Source organism: Epinephelus lanceolatus, chromosome 12 (assembly GCF_041903045.1).
Source record: "Epinephelus lanceolatus isolate andai-2023 chromosome 12, ASM4190304v1, whole genome shotgun sequence".
Lineage (NCBI taxonomy): Eukaryota > Metazoa > Chordata > Actinopteri > Perciformes > Serranidae > Epinephelus > Epinephelus lanceolatus.
In genome coordinates, this window is record NC_135745.1 from 30,878,967 (window position 1) to 30,896,199 (window position 17,233).

Here is a 17,233-nt window from a genome sequence, read left to right on the forward strand (position 1 = left end):
CCTGTTCTATTTTCCTAAACCTAACCACTTGCTTTTGTTGCCCAAACCCAACCATGTGTGTCTGTTGTTGAAGGAAAAAAAAGTCAATTCGCGGTGTTGTACACATATAAATTTCCTGTGAAAAGTGTATATTGCAAGAATGCAGAACTTGACACGGAGTCCCAGAATATCAACAACTAATGCACCTAGGGTACCTTGCACGTCGTATGTGGACATGGAAAGTCCATGACCAAAGCGTAAATATGTGACGAGGTCGGGGTGAGAATTTGTTGGGGTGAAACACCAGAGTGAAATGCAGTCATTGTTAAAAGGTGTAAAGGGAACCGTTTTTTGGGCAATACACTCAATTGCTTTCTTGCTAGGAGAAGATTGATACCCTTTCATGTCCAGGGTATGCTAAGGGCACTGTCATCTATAGGGGGTGCCACTAATCAAAATCAAAAATCAAAATGTTTATCTTTTTACTACTACTACTACTACTACTATTATTTTTAAACATAAGGCCACAACAACATAACTACACAGCAAAGCCTACTAAATAATAGAGAGGCCTTTTCCCCCTCCCCAGCTTGTTACGCTTTCCCTTCTCTCTGGGGGAGATTAGCGAGTTATCCGACGTCACGTGAACCTTGAAACATGGTGTATGGTTATCATGTCAAAACCACCAAAGCCCTCTGGCTCCCACTTAGCTACCACTACACTTCTGAGAGGAGTGTATGTGAAGAGAAAGAAAACAACAACAACAAATCTGTGTTGAAATGGGCAGGAGGAGAGCTAGTTAAGTTAGCTGTTAGCCGTTAGCAGCTAGTCATAGTTGCCTCAAAGCAGCTGAACAACAAACAGCCTACAGAGGCTGCATCGATTTACATTGTGAAGCGTTCAAGCTCTATTCAGTAACAATGAATATTCACTGGAGGTAAATTAATGTAATCTTGTAAAATGTAGCTTTTGGCCAGCTGTTTGAAGGAGAAATTTGTTGATGTTTTCACAGCACTGTAAAATAAGTATTAGAGGGGGAAATACGATGTATCATATAGTAAAAAGGCTTTTAAAATTTAATTAAATTTGTGCTCATTCAAAGGTGTAATGAAGGACTTTTTTATAGTGTAGATTTTTGTGTTTCCCTGGAACAAAAGAATAAATAACAACAAAAAACTAAAGAAACACTAATATAAAAACATCGCTATCGGCTAATGACAAAATGTTATTTTAAACATTGGTATCAGTATTGGCCCAGTGCATCCCTAGTTTAATTAGAAAGTTAAATTGCTCATTTTACCATTATTTTACAGTGTCATATATTATTTTGTTTATTCCCCTGAACAAGTTAATTTGTAATGCTTTTTTAATTGATTATTAATTTATATGATTATTATAACACATGTACAGCAAGTTACTGAAAGAAAATTAGCACATATTATTATCTTGTTTTTTATTAGGTAGGTAGTTTATCAGCATTTTGGTAATTAATGTGCAGTCAAATATGAAGCCAGAGCCAGTGGCTGGTTAGCTTATCTTAAAGAGTGGAAGCAGCTGTATTTACACATTATATTATTGTTTGCCAAAGGCCAACCAAACAGTGCTCTTTGCATGGCAAGAATACATGCTTATCAACTAATGGTATTCCAGTGTGTGTGTTTGAACTGCAGGCTAATCAGTGTTAGTAAGTGTATTTTAGTTTGAATGAGACTGAGCTGAGCAAGCAAAGTGGTTTTGCCTTTTTAAACGTGTAATTTTCCTCCTGATATTGTACTGGTAAATAATGTTCTTCTTGTGACACTATGAGAGTAATTTTTATAGAGCTCACTTATTGATATGTCACAGCAGGGAAGCACAGGTGGAAGTGATTAAAGGAATAGTTTGAGATGTTATGGGGATGAAGAGTATTTGCTTTCTTAACTGAATATAGAAAAGAAGATTGATACTCAGTGAATCTGTAACTTAGCTTAGCACACAGATGGTGTCACCTGCAACTCAGCTCGTCAAATCGCCGGCAGCTGGTTTTAGAACGTAAAGCATGTCACCTGTTTCAATAGTCAATCGGCTTGTAGTGAAGTCCACTGGTCAAGTCGAAATGACCGCAGATGACAGGTGCTCCATCCCTGGTGAGCCCTCACGGCATGTTGGTGTCAGACGGTGGCTCGCTGTATGTGCGCCCCAAACATGGCGTATTTTTATGAACACAGTCCATTTGAAGCCCGAAAAGCTGGAAATCAGAGCGGAAATACAGAGAGTTGTTGCATAGAGATGATACACCATCTCATCTAGTTGCATTGGTGTGACCCAGCAGAAGCTGCGTGTTTCAACTCATCTCGTCACAAATTCTTGGTCTCTCTGGGCTTAAGTAATTTTCGCAGGAGAGGACTCAATTTCCCTAACCAGTCACAAGAGACCCAAGTTTCTGCCTGACTGTCATTTTAAGTCCACACTGATGGGCAGCCGTGCAGACATACCTGCTCTGGTGGAGTGGAGTGGAGTGGAGCGAGGAAAGGAGTTACTTATGACTGCTGGTCTCTACGGTATCTTTTACCAGAGTTCCATCAATTATTTTTCCCATCTTTGCAAAATTATGTCATCAGGCACTTTTGTAAAACACTATCACAAAGGGCTGACCGGTGTCATCAAGTTTCAGATTCGCTGGCAGCAGCTTTAAATCTCGGCTCAATCAGCGGCCTCCACTTTGAAGACAGCTATAAAGTCTGCGTCCTATTGTTCCTCCAGATGGAGCGTGCTTGAGGGTGTTATTTCCTCCAAGGATTGTTTTAAGCTGCGTTTTACATACTTAACACTTACAGCCTTCTTTCTACGACTGGTAGTTTTGAGCTTAGCTTTGGGTTCAAACCTGTCGCCCTGTTCCTGGATATTTTCTTCTCCTCTTTAATTGTTTCTTTGTGTGTTTTTCTCTATAGGGAGAGTGCCGTAATTTCATCAAGGTTCTGCTCAGCCAGCATGGTGGCCTGTTTGTATGTGGAACAAACGCCTTCAACCCGCTGTGTGCCAACTACACTGTTAGTATCCATCTATCTGTCAGCTGGCCATTCTCTGTGTGCTTGCCAGTTTATTTATCTATGTAATTATTTTCTTTTTGCAGAGAGACACTCTAGAAATGGTGGGAGAGTCTGTCAGCGGGATGGCACGGTGTCCATATGATCCACGGCATGCCAATGTGGCTTTATTTGCAGGTAGTATCTTCAGTGTGCACACCACAGATGAAGAATTCAGGGCTTCTCGCAGTCATCAGATGCAGTTTTCAGCTCCAGACACTGAAACATCTGTGGCCTTGTGTTTACCTTTACAAATGATTTATAGTTAGACCTCTCGCTGCATTGCTTGTTTGGTTTTAATCTCCCTGACCTTGTGCTATCTCTCCATCTGTATCTTCCCTCTCTTCTTCTTCTTCTTCTTAATCTCCTCGTCTCCTCTCTGTGTGCATCTCTCTTGCTCTCAGACGGTAGTCTCTTTACCGGTACTGTGACAGACTTCCTGGCCATCGACGCAGTGATCTATCGCAGTCTTGGAGACAGCCCCGCCCTCCGCACAGTCAAACACGACTCCAAATGGTTCAGAGGTACTTTTAGAAACATGCGTAGTGAAATGACTCTCGTGAGTCAGACGCCTTCAACAGACCATCAGGAAACAAATAACAGAAACCATCACCATTATCTTCAGTAGTTTACCAAAAGAAAATTAAATGGCTGTGGCGGTGTTTTTATGAGGTGCTGGAGCTAAATAATAAGCAGTGAAACCAAACATGAGTAGGCCTGTATTTAAAGACGCAGTGTGTTGGATGTAGGGGGATGTAGTGGTTTCTAGCGGTGAGGAGGAGGTTTTATCCAGGAGCTGAATTATCCACAGAGGTCTATTTCTCCCCAGACTGGTGATTTAATCTGGTAAAAGCAGTTTCATGTTACAAATCAGTGCTTCCCTGACACTATTTGGCACGTCACAGACAGTATCCTAACCTGGCACATGCTAATGTGGGCTTAAATTTTCTTTGTGGTAACTTAAGATCAACATGTTTAAGAGGTTTTTACCGTGAGCCAAATTATCCACAGAGGTCTCGTCCTCCCCAAAACAAACTGACCCAGTGATTTAAAATACTGAATAAAGTCCTGATCACAAAGAGAGTGTTTCACAGGTTGAGGGTGAGAGGCTGTCAGTAAACAGTTTGTTGGTCGCAGGGAAACGGAGATCTGTGTGGGTACATGAGACCCTAAAGAAGAGGGTGGATCACAGGGAGTACCACCAGTTGGTCCAGGAGCTTTGCCTCCATGATGGCTGTTTCCAGGCATATTTTAGGATGACTCAGACAGTTTGACAACCTGCTGTCTATCGTAGGGGCGTATAGCTCTGGGTATCCAGCAACTGCTACCAACGCCCGCCTCTCAAATCATCTGATTGGACAATGGGAAAAAAGGTGACAATAAAAGAGATGACTTGGGGCGTTTTTTCCGCTTTGAGTTGAAACTTTTTCAACTGAAGGAGTTCAGAGCACTCTAGCAAAAACACCAGACGCTTAGAGTGCAGAAACATGAGGTGCATCGCAACACAAAAAAAGCAACCAAAAAGCTTCATTCTCATTAAAAAGTAAAGCCAGTGTTTCGATTGTTTGTTTTGGGCTACTGTAACGGAGAAATGGATCAATCGAGGACCCGCTCTGTATGTAGCAACCCGGTCTCACTCAGAAGTCGTCGAAATCCGGCGCCTGGGCAGTGACTTGTGGCGGCAGACACTGATGAAAAAGCTGTCCTTTGAAGTCGGCATGATATGCGGCCGGTTGCTGTTATAGTTTAATGGCACTTGGCAGTGTCAGGGGGAAACGCAGTGGGATATGAATCAAAGTTAAGGTGACGAAAGTCAGAGTTGGGCGGGCAGGAGTGGTGGTCGATGGGTCCAACAATTACCCACATTCACCCAGGAGAGGGGTGTTCATGTCCCATAAGATTAAGCCAAACCCTGCTCTTTTTTCCTAAACCTAACCACGTGCTTTTGTTGCCTAAACCCAACCACATTATACACTAAAGAAAAGACACTTCTTGTATTTTATTCCATTATATCCCCCTGAATCCTCCACACTGGACCCTTAATAGATTCATTATAAGAGCAATGCACTCAGGCAGAGTGATGTATTGAGGTTAGTTGGACTCTACAGGTTCAGGGTTTTAACAAGCCTTCGACTGAACAGTTGTTTTCCACGGAGGAAGAAAACAAGCTGGGGCAGGTCAACGCTGGAACAGTGCTGGATGAATAAATGATAAATAATGTGCATCCTCTTGTCCATGATGATAAATTAAACAGGACATGAATACTTGATGAGCGAGGCCCATGGACAGCAGCGGTCCATGTTGATGGGACTGTTATTACAGCTGCATGTCAGGGACTGTGGAGCGCTACGTGTGGCCCCCGGCAGCAGCACGGCTCTGCTGATCTGTATGTGAGAGTGTGTGTGTGTGTGAGTGTGTGTGAGTGTGTGAGAGTGTTTGTCTGACTGTGTTTCCTCTTATTGTGTTTCAGAGCCGTACTTTGTGAGCTCCATGGAGTGGGGACCTCACATCTATTTCTTCTTCAGAGAGATGGCCATGGAGTTTCATCATCTGGAGAAGGTGCTGTCTTTTCTTTTCTTTCTTTCTTTCTTTCTTTCTTTCTTTTGTTCTTTATTTCTTTGTCTTTTTTCCTTTTTCTTATCTTAATTTTCTTTCTTTCTTTCGTTCTTTCTGAATTCTTTCTGTCTTTTTTCTTTGTCTTTTTTCATTCTTTATTTCATTCTCTCCTCTCCTTGTCTTTTTTCTTTCTTTCATTATTTCCATCTTTCTGTCTGCATTCTTAATTCTTTCTTTCTTTCTTTCTTTCTTTCTTTCTTTGCTGTCTGTCTGTCTTTCTTTCTTTCTTTCTTTCGTCTTTGCTTTCTTTCTTTCTTTCTTTCTTTTGTTCTTTCATTCTCTCCTTTCTTTTTATTCATTTATTTATTTTCTTTCAATGTTTCTGTCATTCTTTCTGATGTTCTCTCTCATTCCTTCTTTTTGTCTTTCATTATTTATTATCTATTTACTTTCTTTCTTTCAGCCTTTTCTTTCTTTCTTTTTTCTTTTGTTCTTTCTTTTTTCTTTTTATCTTTCTTTCTTTATGTATTTTTTAATTATTTATTCCCTTTCTTTCTTTCTTTCTTTCTTTCTTTCTTTCTTTCTTCCTTTCCTACTTTCTTTCGTTCTTTATTTATTTATTTATTTAATTTTTCTTATCTTGTTTTTCATTCATTCATTTTGTCTTTCTTTTTATCTTTCTTTCTTTTTTATTTATTCATTTATTTATTTATTTTCTTTCAATTTTTCTGTTCTTTCTGATATTCTCTCTCATTCCTTCTTATCTTTCTTTATTATTTATTTATTTATTCATTTTCTGTCTCTCATTCTTTCTCTTTTTGTTTGTTTCTTTCTTTCTTTCTTACATCAAAATGAGCTCTCGCCCTCAGATCTCTTTTGCCTGTTCCTTGTTACTTTTGGCATCCTCTGTTGCTGTGTTTTTATGTGTATTATATTTGTTAATGTCTGTGTTTTGTATATTATATGTGTGTTTCTATGTCTGGTCTGTGTTTTTATTGTTGTGTGCTTTTCTTCATCTTCTTCTACTTGTGAGGCACTTTTGTTTCTATGAAAGGTGCCATACCAAATACAGTTATTATTATTATTATTATTATTATTATTATTATTATTATTATCCCTCCATTATACTGAGCCTCTCTTGTCTTATGTTCCAGGTGATGGTGTCCCGTGTGGCTCGTGTGTGTAAGGCGGACCTGGGCGGTTCTCAGCGAGTGCTCGAGAAACAGTGGACCACATTTCTAAAGGCTCGGCTCAACTGCTCCGTCCCGGGAGATTCACACTTTTACTTCAACCTCCTGCACGCCACAAGCAACATCATCCACATGCAGGGACGGGACGTCATCCTGGGTCTCTTCTCTACACCGCCAAACAGGTAGGGGAACGCACACACTGTGTACACAAACAAACACAAACATTGTTTTTCTCACTGCTGTCTTATTTTTGTTTTCCTGTGGCAGCATCCCCGGCTCTGCAGTGTGTGTGTTTGACATGCAGCAGCTCGCTCATGTCTTTGAGGGCCGCTTTAAAGAGCAGAAATCCCCCGAGTCTATTTGGACTCCTGTGCCGGACGAAGCGGTGCCTAAACCGAGGTATTGTTATGCAAAGTGTATGAGAGCCGATCGTGGGCAAAATACTGCAGTGCTGCTTTACTGAGCATCTGTCTCACATATACAGTCTACTGTACTCGCTCCCTTGTTATAAACTCCAGCTGTCAATCATGCAGCAACTTCACTACTATTCAGCAAATATTCTAATACAGCCTCCAGCAGCCGCAAAAAGAACTCCTCCGGCTCTTTTCTTCTTGCTCTCTCTGGACTTCAATCGCTCTCGTTCCCATCTATCTACTCTTCAACTCTTACTTTTCTGTCTCTGCCTGCAGACCAGGAGGATGTGCAGTGCAGGGATCCAGATTTAGCTCCTCTACCACACTGCCAGATGAGGTGCTGAACTTTGTGAAGACCCACCCACTCATGGACGAGACCGTTCCACTGCTGGGGCACAGACCCTGGGTGGTCAAGACGATGGGACGGTACTGACTCGGACGTTTGATGGCACCCATGAAATCTGAGAATATGTATCATAGCTTGAAGGAAGGATGAAGGAAAACATGTTTCCACTATCTATCCACAGGTACCAGCTGACAGCCATGGTGGTGGACACAGAAGCTGGTCCCCACAAGAATCGTACAGTCTTGTTCCTGGGCTCGACTCGAGGAACCATCCTCAAGTTCCTAATGGTTCCCAGTGGAGATTCTGTCTCCCACAGCAGCGTGTTTCTGGAGGAGGTGGAAGGATTCAACCCAGAGAAGTGAGTAGGAGTCGGGACATATTTGTCCCTGATCTGCATTAAATTATACATTTTGACATGTTGCTCCAGGTACAGTAAGTCAGGTCTCATGTTGCCTGCCTCTGTTTGAGACCTGGAGCAGCAGTGACACCTCAGCCAAGAACTGTGTCCAATTACACTCATTTTAAATATTTGATTTTAACATTGCTGAAGTGCAGCTTAGAGTTAAAAACTATTGAGTTACTTATTTGACTGTGTGTAGCACTATGAGTTATAAATAGTTAAAGCTGGGTAGGCAGAAATCTGGAAAAGGTGAGAAAAAAAGAACGTGAGAATTTGGAAATACACCTCCCTCCTGCAGCTCTCCTTTCTCTGTTCTAAGCCCCTCCCACGAGATGACCACAGGCATATATATGCTTCAAACAGTCACCCACTGTTTCCCATACATTGATTTATTTAATCTTATTTCATTGTACAGCTGCATGCAGCACATTCTCTCTGCTCCTGCTCTCTGTTCATCAGACCACAAATGAGACAACAATTAGCAAGCAAGGCTCCCCACGGAGGAAAGTGGGCAGCAGCTCAGGAGTCGCACCTTCGCTTGGTAGCTGTAGCAGCTGCAATTCAGCCAGCACAAACCCCCAAGCGCCGGGTGTCACATCTGGCTGGTAGCCAGCTGCTGCACTGGGTCTAACGTGCGATGATCTGGTGGTGTTTGCACTGTCTTGATTTGGGTTACTGCAGCCGCTGATGGAGGTCTGTCTCTGGAGCAGCTGCTGCACGTTCTCCTCCCGGCGAGGTGATCTGTGGTGGGGAGTGAGGCGGAGGACACACTTTGATTCAAGGCTCTAGCAGCGTTTTCTCCCATTGCTTAACTCCACCCCCATTTTGCAGCAAAAACGCCTAAAATGACATACCAAAAATGTGTCAGAAACACTCTAAGTGATACAGAGGCAGAGTAATGGGCCTCTGAAGTCAGTAAAAAATTGAAGATTTTGCCTAAAATAGAATAAAAAATGTTTTTCGGGATGAATAACTGTCTGTGGCTTCATCTGAGCAGGTAAATGACACTATGGGGCTGTAGGCACACTATCAATGAACATCTGTTTCAAATTTGAAGAAGACTGCTCAAAGTATGACCATTCTACAGTGGGTTTTTTTTTTTTCATGAAAAGATCCAGGCGGAGCTCCAAATGACAAGTCGGTCACTCGGCTTCAAAACAGTACTATCAGTGATCAAACAACACTCAGCCAGCTTCAAACATTTCAATGATTGAAATCAGATGGTTATGATAGCTGATGTTGTTTATGACACAGAAACACCATAAAATATCACCAAATAAAGCCACATGAAATGTGAGTTATGATCCCACTTTCTAGACGGTGGTAGGAGTGAGACTCTTACCTTTTATAAATGAGCTAAGTCCCCGCTAACATCTCCACATAAGTTCGCGAGTAATCCTGTAACTTTTCCCGTCAAAAAACGGCATGACATGACTTGTCACCACTCATCGCGATTTTGGACTATGTGTGTTTAGGCTGCTCTGGTGCAAAATACATAAGAAATAACAGAAAAACGATGTTATTTTTGAAAAGTCAAGAGCTTCCTGAATCCGGCAATACCAAACATCACATGGTTTGATGATGTAGTATGGCTGGGAGATACCATTTAACAGAGGAGGAGGGGAGCAAGGTTAAACGCTTCACTAATATTGACACATATTTTATTTCGTTAACTGTCAGACTCTGTTTTAAACTCTCTCTTTGATGAGTCCGTCTGTCTTTTACGGGTTGCTTTGCAGTGTAGACAGTTCAATGAGGAGAGACAGAAGAATGAAGCAAAGATAATATTGAATACAGAATATGAGTGTACAGATTAACAGATGATTTGTGCGGATTAAGATTAAACAGAAGTCTTTGGCGCTTGGACACCAGAGGGAGATATTTTGTGGTCGAGGGACATCGGAGCGGCAGCAAGATAAATCCCCCCACGGAGTCCAGACACTGGTGGTGGTAGCTGATGACTCTGAGGCTGATGAGGCAGATGAGGCTGATGAATCCGTAAAGGCTAGGTGGTGATGGGGAGGTGGAGGGGGCGCACGACTGCAGCAAGAAAGAACTACGACAGAGAAAGAGCCATGTTTAAAATAAAGAGCAGTAAGATGATAGGCTGACAGAGAAGGTGTCACTGTTGATTGATTGGTTTATTGTGAATCAGCTGATGACTCGATCGACGTACCCAGACAATGACACCTAGAGATAGTGAGCGAGCATACGTGCAAGGAGTGAATGACAGGGTGAGGAAGAAACTTACAGCCTGAGCAAGAAAAGTATTGTCTTCCTGACTAAACTTTCGCAAGAGCTTCATTGGTTGCCAAATTCACAAATTTCGCCATTGAATCAGGCTTTGAAAGAAGGGACATGCACACGCAGCTGAACAGCCAGTAGGAGTGCCCTCTCTCTGAAATGACCTGTGATTGGCCAAAGTCTTTCGTCACAAGCCTTAAAACAAAATATTTTTTGTCCACTTTAATTGCAATATGCTCAAAATGCTACTTCCTACCACAGCTTTAAAGAGTTAGGTGTTAGAATTGGAACTTATAATCATTCTTATCGATTAATGTGACAATTAATCACTTAATATGATAACATCTTGTCAAAAAACAGTGTAAAATGTTCATAATGTCCAAAATTGTTATTCAACTTGTTAGTTTTAAAAGCATAAAAGGTGCACGTTGGAACCAGAGAATATGCAAAGTTTGAGCGTGGAAAGTGACTATCATTGGAATAAGTCCCTGTCGACTGACTTATTGATTGATCATCTAAACGTTTTATCTCTATTTGATGTCATCTAATCTTTTTTTTTTTAGATTTAATCATTGTTTTTTTTTCATTACTGTGAAAGAAAGGAAGAAAATTGGGGCTTCCTCCACTGGCAGCTAACACAGCAGAGTTTATTTCCTTCCACCCCACCGCACAGCTCTGGCTGTGTGCAGAGTCTGCTGCTGTTGTGACTGTTTATATGAGGGTTAGGGCAGGGGTCTGTCTGGCTTGAAGTACTAACAGATGAGGCCTTTGACCCTGCCACGACTTAATTTGAGGCCAGAAAGCGTACATTGACCTTCCTCTGCCGGCTCCTTACCCTCTGCCTCCCCGTCTTCGCACTTCTGCATCTCGCTGTCTCCAGGTGTACCGAGGACTCTCCTCAGGCTCGTCAGCTCCTGTCTCTGTCGTTGGACCGCACCAGTCACACTCTGCTGCTGGCCTTCCCCTCCTGTCTGGTCCGAGTGCCCACATCTCGCTGCCACCTGCACTCACGCTGCATGAAGTAAGTGCCACACAGTCACCTGTTTGTGCCTTGGAAAGTATTTTTCATCCCCTCAGTGTTTCTTTGGCTGATAATTAGGTCAGATTAAATGTAGTAGTGGACACTGGCCAAGGGACGAATCACTGGCCAACTTTTGTTTTGTCGCTGTGTTCTCACTCCCTGTTAGTGCTGTTGTCCTAATAAAATCTATGCACTTCTGCTGATGTCTTAATCAGCAAGGTATAGATGGCGTCTGTGTTTGTTAAACTACAGCTAGTTTGTTTATTTTGGGAGAATTTTATCCTGGGAGATACTATTTAACTTGTCACACAAGGCTTCAACATCATCTTCATCTAAGTTTGCATTAAGATAGATGATTCATTATGAATACAAAAAAGGCATTTTGTTTGTGACTGCTCATACGGGGATTCAATTTTTAGGATTTTAAAAGGACAGTTCACCCCAAAATGCTATTTATCAGTAAGATTATTTTGGTGTGAGTTGGTGATTGTTGGCGATATCAGCCGTAGAGATGTCTGCCTTCTGTTGAATATAATGGAACTAGATGCCACTCAACTTATGGTGCTCAAAGCGCCAAAAACATTCATTTGAAAAACTCAACAGCAATGTCTCTTTCCAGAAATCATGACCCACTAACTCAAGATAATCCACAGACCTTGTTGTGAGCAGTTGCATGACGGAACTATTTTCTTTCTACCGAACTACGCCCTCCAACTGTATCACTGCACAGAAGGAAGCCTGCATCTACTGCTGCTAGCTCACCTGGCACTACTGAGCTAGCTAACGTTACAGCTCAGCCGAGGAGGACTCCAATATTGGCTGTCACGAGCATGATCCTCTTGTCCATGAGTCGATGCACGCTTTCTTCTGTGCAAGTTGGCAGGTGTTTCGTAAAAGAATATAGTTCCTGCATGAGTTTTTCAAATGTATTTTTGGCACTTTGAGCACCACAAGCCAAGTGCCATCTAGTTCCATTATATTCAAGAGAAGGCAGACATCTCTACAGCTGATGTCTCCAACATTCTGCAACTCACACCAGAACAATTTCAATCAATAAACAGCACTACACGTAAGAGGAAAAATATGTGTTTTTGATTTTGGGGTGAACCGCCCCTTTAATGGCCCACTTTATCTAACTAGTTACCTTGTTAGCCAGATAGACAATAAGCTAACTAACTTCCCTGCTCTAACACCTGTCTCCAGGTTTCACAGGTAACTTTTTCTTTCTTTCCCGGGGAGAGATTCCTGTTAAAATGTTCGAAATTGCTGCTGTGAGAATCAGGTCAGCACTCAGCATTTCTCAACTTTTTATTTTCATTGGTGTGTAGGAGTTGTCTAGCCTCCCGAGACCCGTACTGTGGCTGGACCAGAGGCAGCACCTGCTCCTTCCTGAGACCAGGCACACGGTGAGGACAACACACACCTACACACCTACCTCTGCAGATCTGCTGTCTGCACACACAGGAACGAGTTGTTTTATGTGGAGAGAGTTTTACTGGCAAAGTTACAACATTCCTTTATGTTGCACACGAAAAGGTCTGGCGACTAAGCTAATGTTGAATTCATTATTCACTTCGTCACATAAAATAAGGAGAGTAGATGCAGCAAAGGATGTCAGACTGTTCTTGTAGTTAGAGAGAGCTCCTCTGTCTGCAAGCAAGATTTTAGATTTCTGTTTATTCCACAATGCCCCCTCAAGGAGAATTATGGGCATAGTAACACATGTAGGAAAAAAAGAAGATAACAACCGAAATAACAGAAATGAAATCGACACATGTTGCTCAGTAATTGAAATAAAATTCTGCATGAATGCAAAACATATAAAGAAGAAAATTATAGATAAATAAGAAGGAAAGCTCTTTTAGATATTCAGCATGTATCTATGATTCAGTGGTTGTCTGCACACAGCTCTCAACATGGAGGTGGCTGAGTTGGCGGCTAACAGTGCTAGAGGGAAGTCTGCTGGAAGGTTTTGAGCTTTATATCATGAAGCACACTGGCCCAGGTGGGGCCCATGATGTCAACGACGACCCTCTGCCTTAAAACAGACTCACCTAGTGGAGCCAAGGGGTCGTCACAAAACACATCCACGTCAGTATTAGACATTTGGAGCAACAGACATACTATAAAGAGCACAAAAGTCTGCTTAGGGCAGGTGGTAGTGGAGGTGGAAGGGTCCAACAAACACAGGACTTTGACCCAGGAGACCAGCATTCATATCCCCTGTGAGGCTAAAAGTCAACGTTTAGTTATTTTGTCACATCAGTCGTTAGTTACAGTTGACTGATGTGACCAACAACAGCCAGAATCTTTTTATAACCCTAACCAAGTATTTCTGTTTCCCCAAGTTAACTGTGTTGTCAAGATACAACACAAAAGGCTGCCCAAGCATCAAAATCTGACGAGTAGGGATGAGATTGTGTTGTGCAGACAGAGCTAACAATGTTAACTGGGGAGAGGCTGATGAGTCTGGATTTCTGCTGCCACATTCAGATGGTCAGGTCAGAATTTGAAAGCATGGATCCATCCTGCCTTGTATCAATGGTTCAGGCTGCTGGTGGTGGTGTAATGGTGTGGGGGAATTTTCTTGGCGCACTTTGGGCCCCTTAGTACCAACTGAGCATGGTTTAAACACCACAGCCTACCTGAGTATTGTTGCTGACCGTGTCCATCCCTTTATGACCACAGTGTACCCATCTTCTGATGGCTACTTCCAGCAGGATAACGCACCATGTCACAAAGCTCAGATCATCTCAAACTGGTTTCTTGGACATGACAATACGTGCGTTTACATGGAGCCATGTATTCCTTTTGCATTTGGGTTGGAAGCCCTACCCGAATAGAAATGCTCCTTCTAAACACCTCAACCCAAATGAAAACAGCCAACCCAAAAGAAAATCTAATCGGGTGCACAGGGGTGGAATATTTCTTTTCAGAACCCGAATGGAAGAATTTTTCTGTCTTGTATACACCTCCTACCTGATTCCAGCCATTCCGGTCTTTCTGCACATGCTCGTTTCCTTGCCCCTCTGGCGTGATGACGTAGCGTGCATAGCAACGGGCTGAGATAGAGCAGTCGGACTTGTTGCACTCACCGGTTTCCATTCACCACAGCACGGTCTTCTATCTCCCTTCTTCGACCTTCTACCTCCCTTCTCCTCCTCAACAGATGAAGCATTAGCAGAACAAGGTTGTTGTCGTACTGCTGCTTCAAGAATATAAGCAAAACAAGCCCGAAAAAGGCACTAAGAACGGCGTCGTCAAGCATCTTGTTATCCGGAGCGAGGACTACAGTGTTTTCTTCCGCTAAATGTAAACACGTAACATCCGCCCTGCCCCCTATCCAATCAGAAACCTTCCCTGCCCCAAACCTTGCGCAGACCCGAATAAAGGCGATTAAACTGATCTCCCGTGTAAATCCTCATTCGGAATGAATATTTCCCATGTAAACTACCTGGAAAGACTTTAATTCCGAATGATTTCATTCAGATTTATTTAATTCTGAATGAGAAGCTGTCATGTAACCGTACCCAATGAGTTCACTGTACTCCAATGGCCTCCACAGTCACCAGATCTCAATCCAATAGAGTACCTTTGAGATGTGGTGGAACTGAAGATTTGCGTCGTGAATGTGAACTGTGTGATGCTATCACGTCAATACGGACCAAAATCTCTGAGGAATGTTTCCAGCACCTTGTTAATTAAGACAGTTCTGGAGACAAAACAGTTTCCAACCCGGTAATAGCAAGGTGTACCTAATAAAGTGGCCGGTGAGAGTATCTTCACGTAGCAAGTAGTTGTTTGCTGCTATATTAATGCTCTGAATGTAGCACACAGCTCCTTTAACCAGTGTATGTTTGTGCCAGTGAGCTGACTCTGGTCATGCAGGAAACCACTGAACCACAGCACACATCCTGTGGTTCAGTAATCCAAACGTCCACTGTCTGTGTTTTGTAATAATTTTAGTCAGTAATTTTAAGTAAAGCTATAAAATAATGGAATACATTTTAACTGTGGTTCTGTAACCAGTAAAGATGTATGGCGGTGTAGTGTTTGATTTAGTGATTTACAGTGTTAAATATTAACCTTTATCTATTAGTAATAGTTTAAAAAGAATTGCTGTTGTTAGCATTTATAAATTCATATTCCCATAAACAATGTGAAGCTTTCTTAGTATCTGTATCAGAATCAATCATGGTACTCAGTATCACAATCCCTCCTCAAGCTCCCATCATCATCGGCTGACCCTGACCTCTGACCTCCCTTAGGGACGGAAAGCAAAAGGAGAAAATCAATAACGGGCTCAATAGCATATCCTATTACACTGGATGACACATCAATATGTGCCATATCAGTTTGATTGATGACGATTAGCTAATGTCCCCATTAATGTGCAATTTTCTATCCGAATGTGGACATAACAAGCGTTTTTTTTAACAAGTTATTTTAATCAGATATATCGTTATTTGTGTCTGACAGATGACATAACTCTATATACGGTGAATTAAGGGCACTTTAATATGTTTCCTACTGTTTGTATGTGAAGAGAAGTGTTTAAGTCTCTGATGTTCTGATCTCTGTGTGACTGCAGGCTGCCGTTTCAACAAGATGTGGAATATGGAAACACTACCTCCCATCTAGGAGACTGTGATGGTAGGTTGCAGCACTATGACATGGATGCTTCTGCCTGTGTACAGCCGACTGAGGGCAGGCTCCACCTAGTGGCTCAGTCCATCATTACACCTGTCTGCTTGTCACTGAACATTTTGTCCTGAAAAAAAAAATATATATATATATATAACCAAGTGAGAGTATTTGTGACAACGTCTGTAATTTAGCACATTTTAATCTAATTCTAGGTATAATGTGATTGCTTTCCCAGCTCAGCAAGATCCACTCAACCTTGATATTAGCAACTAAGTGTTTTGGTGTCTCTTTTCAGAGCTGAATCAGGTGGGAGTCAAAGTGGGATTTTGGTTTCAGCCTCACTGCCTACAGGTCAAAACGTTCCCAGTGTGAGACCGTTTAATTAGGGAGGATGTGAGAGGTGTAGCTGCTGGTAGACAAAACCGCCACAGGCTGCAGGATGGGAACTGCAACATCGTCCCGGTCGTGAGGCTTTGTTCTCTCAAAGCTGAACATCTAAGAGGGGAATGACCGAGGGTAGCCGGCGAGAAAGCTGGAAATAGCTTAGCATAAAATACTGATGTCACTTCTGTTGAGAGGCTCAGATGTCGCTGCAGCAGCACCAGAGAGGGCCTCTTTGAACTCTGCTCTGAAATTCACAAAGTCAGTGGAAACAGGCATTTCCTCTCCAGCAGATTCTTTCTGAACTGTTCCGCCTGTTTTAGGCCAGATTCAAAGTCATAAAATCCACTCGGTTAGATCTGAATTTCCAGAAAAAGAGCATAAAACGCATTCCAGTCCCTTGTCACACTCATTTGTTTTAAACTGATGAATGGGCTTCTAGTTTTTATCCCGCTCTTAGAAACTGATAGCAGTAGAAGTCAGCGATGCCAGGCTGCAGACCTGACAGCCTCTAATCCGAGCGGTGAAAGCGCAGCAGAGGCCGAGCCAGGGACAGGCATGTGCTGCTGTGTCTGCAGATGGGAGTGATTAGAGCCGGGGTGGAAACACTGAGGTAATGGTATGCTGCGAGGAGAGACTCACTGACCGGGCTGCAGGATGGAAAGTGTGAGGAGAGGAGGAGAGGAGAGAGGAGAAAAGGAGAGTCAGCTGCTGTGGTCTGAGCTGTGCTGATGACAAGTGCAGGCCTCTGTGAACCTGGAGCCTGTGGAGCCTCAAGGCCAGACTGGAGAAGAGCTCCTTTTAAAGATAATCGTCGTATAATGCTGAACGCCATGATCGCCAATTATGAGTGTTATTGTAGTTATTGATTTATTATGATAAATTATATCTTGGGAGGGGAAAAGCACTAAGTAGCTGAATAGCACTATATGTAATAATGATGATAATTTAAAACTGCACCCTGTGGACAGACATCGAGAGGCGATGCTTT

At 42.5% G+C, this 17,233-nt stretch overlaps 1 protein-coding gene across 1 annotated transcript in view; it reads left to right on the plus strand.

The window, feature by feature from the left end:
• The window catches only part of LOC117272465 (semaphorin-6B-like), a 45,428-nt gene that overhangs the window by 25,632 nt on the left and 2,563 nt on the right, over nt 1-17,233 (plus strand). Inside the window, exons 6-16 of the mRNA XM_033651408.2 lie at nt 2,910-3,008; nt 3,092-3,182; nt 3,449-3,568; nt 5,515-5,603; nt 6,755-6,972; nt 7,058-7,189; nt 7,480-7,629; nt 7,731-7,907; nt 11,074-11,214; nt 12,543-12,620; nt 15,806-15,867. Of these exons, the coding sequence (XP_033507299.1) occupies nt 2,910-3,008; nt 3,092-3,182; nt 3,449-3,568; nt 5,515-5,603; nt 6,755-6,972; nt 7,058-7,189; nt 7,480-7,629; nt 7,731-7,907; nt 11,074-11,214; nt 12,543-12,620; nt 15,806-15,867 (1,357 nt within the window). The remainder of the gene's footprint in view (nt 1-2,909; nt 3,009-3,091; nt 3,183-3,448; nt 3,569-5,514; nt 5,604-6,754; nt 6,973-7,057; nt 7,190-7,479; nt 7,630-7,730; nt 7,908-11,073; nt 11,215-12,542; nt 12,621-15,805; nt 15,868-17,233) is intronic.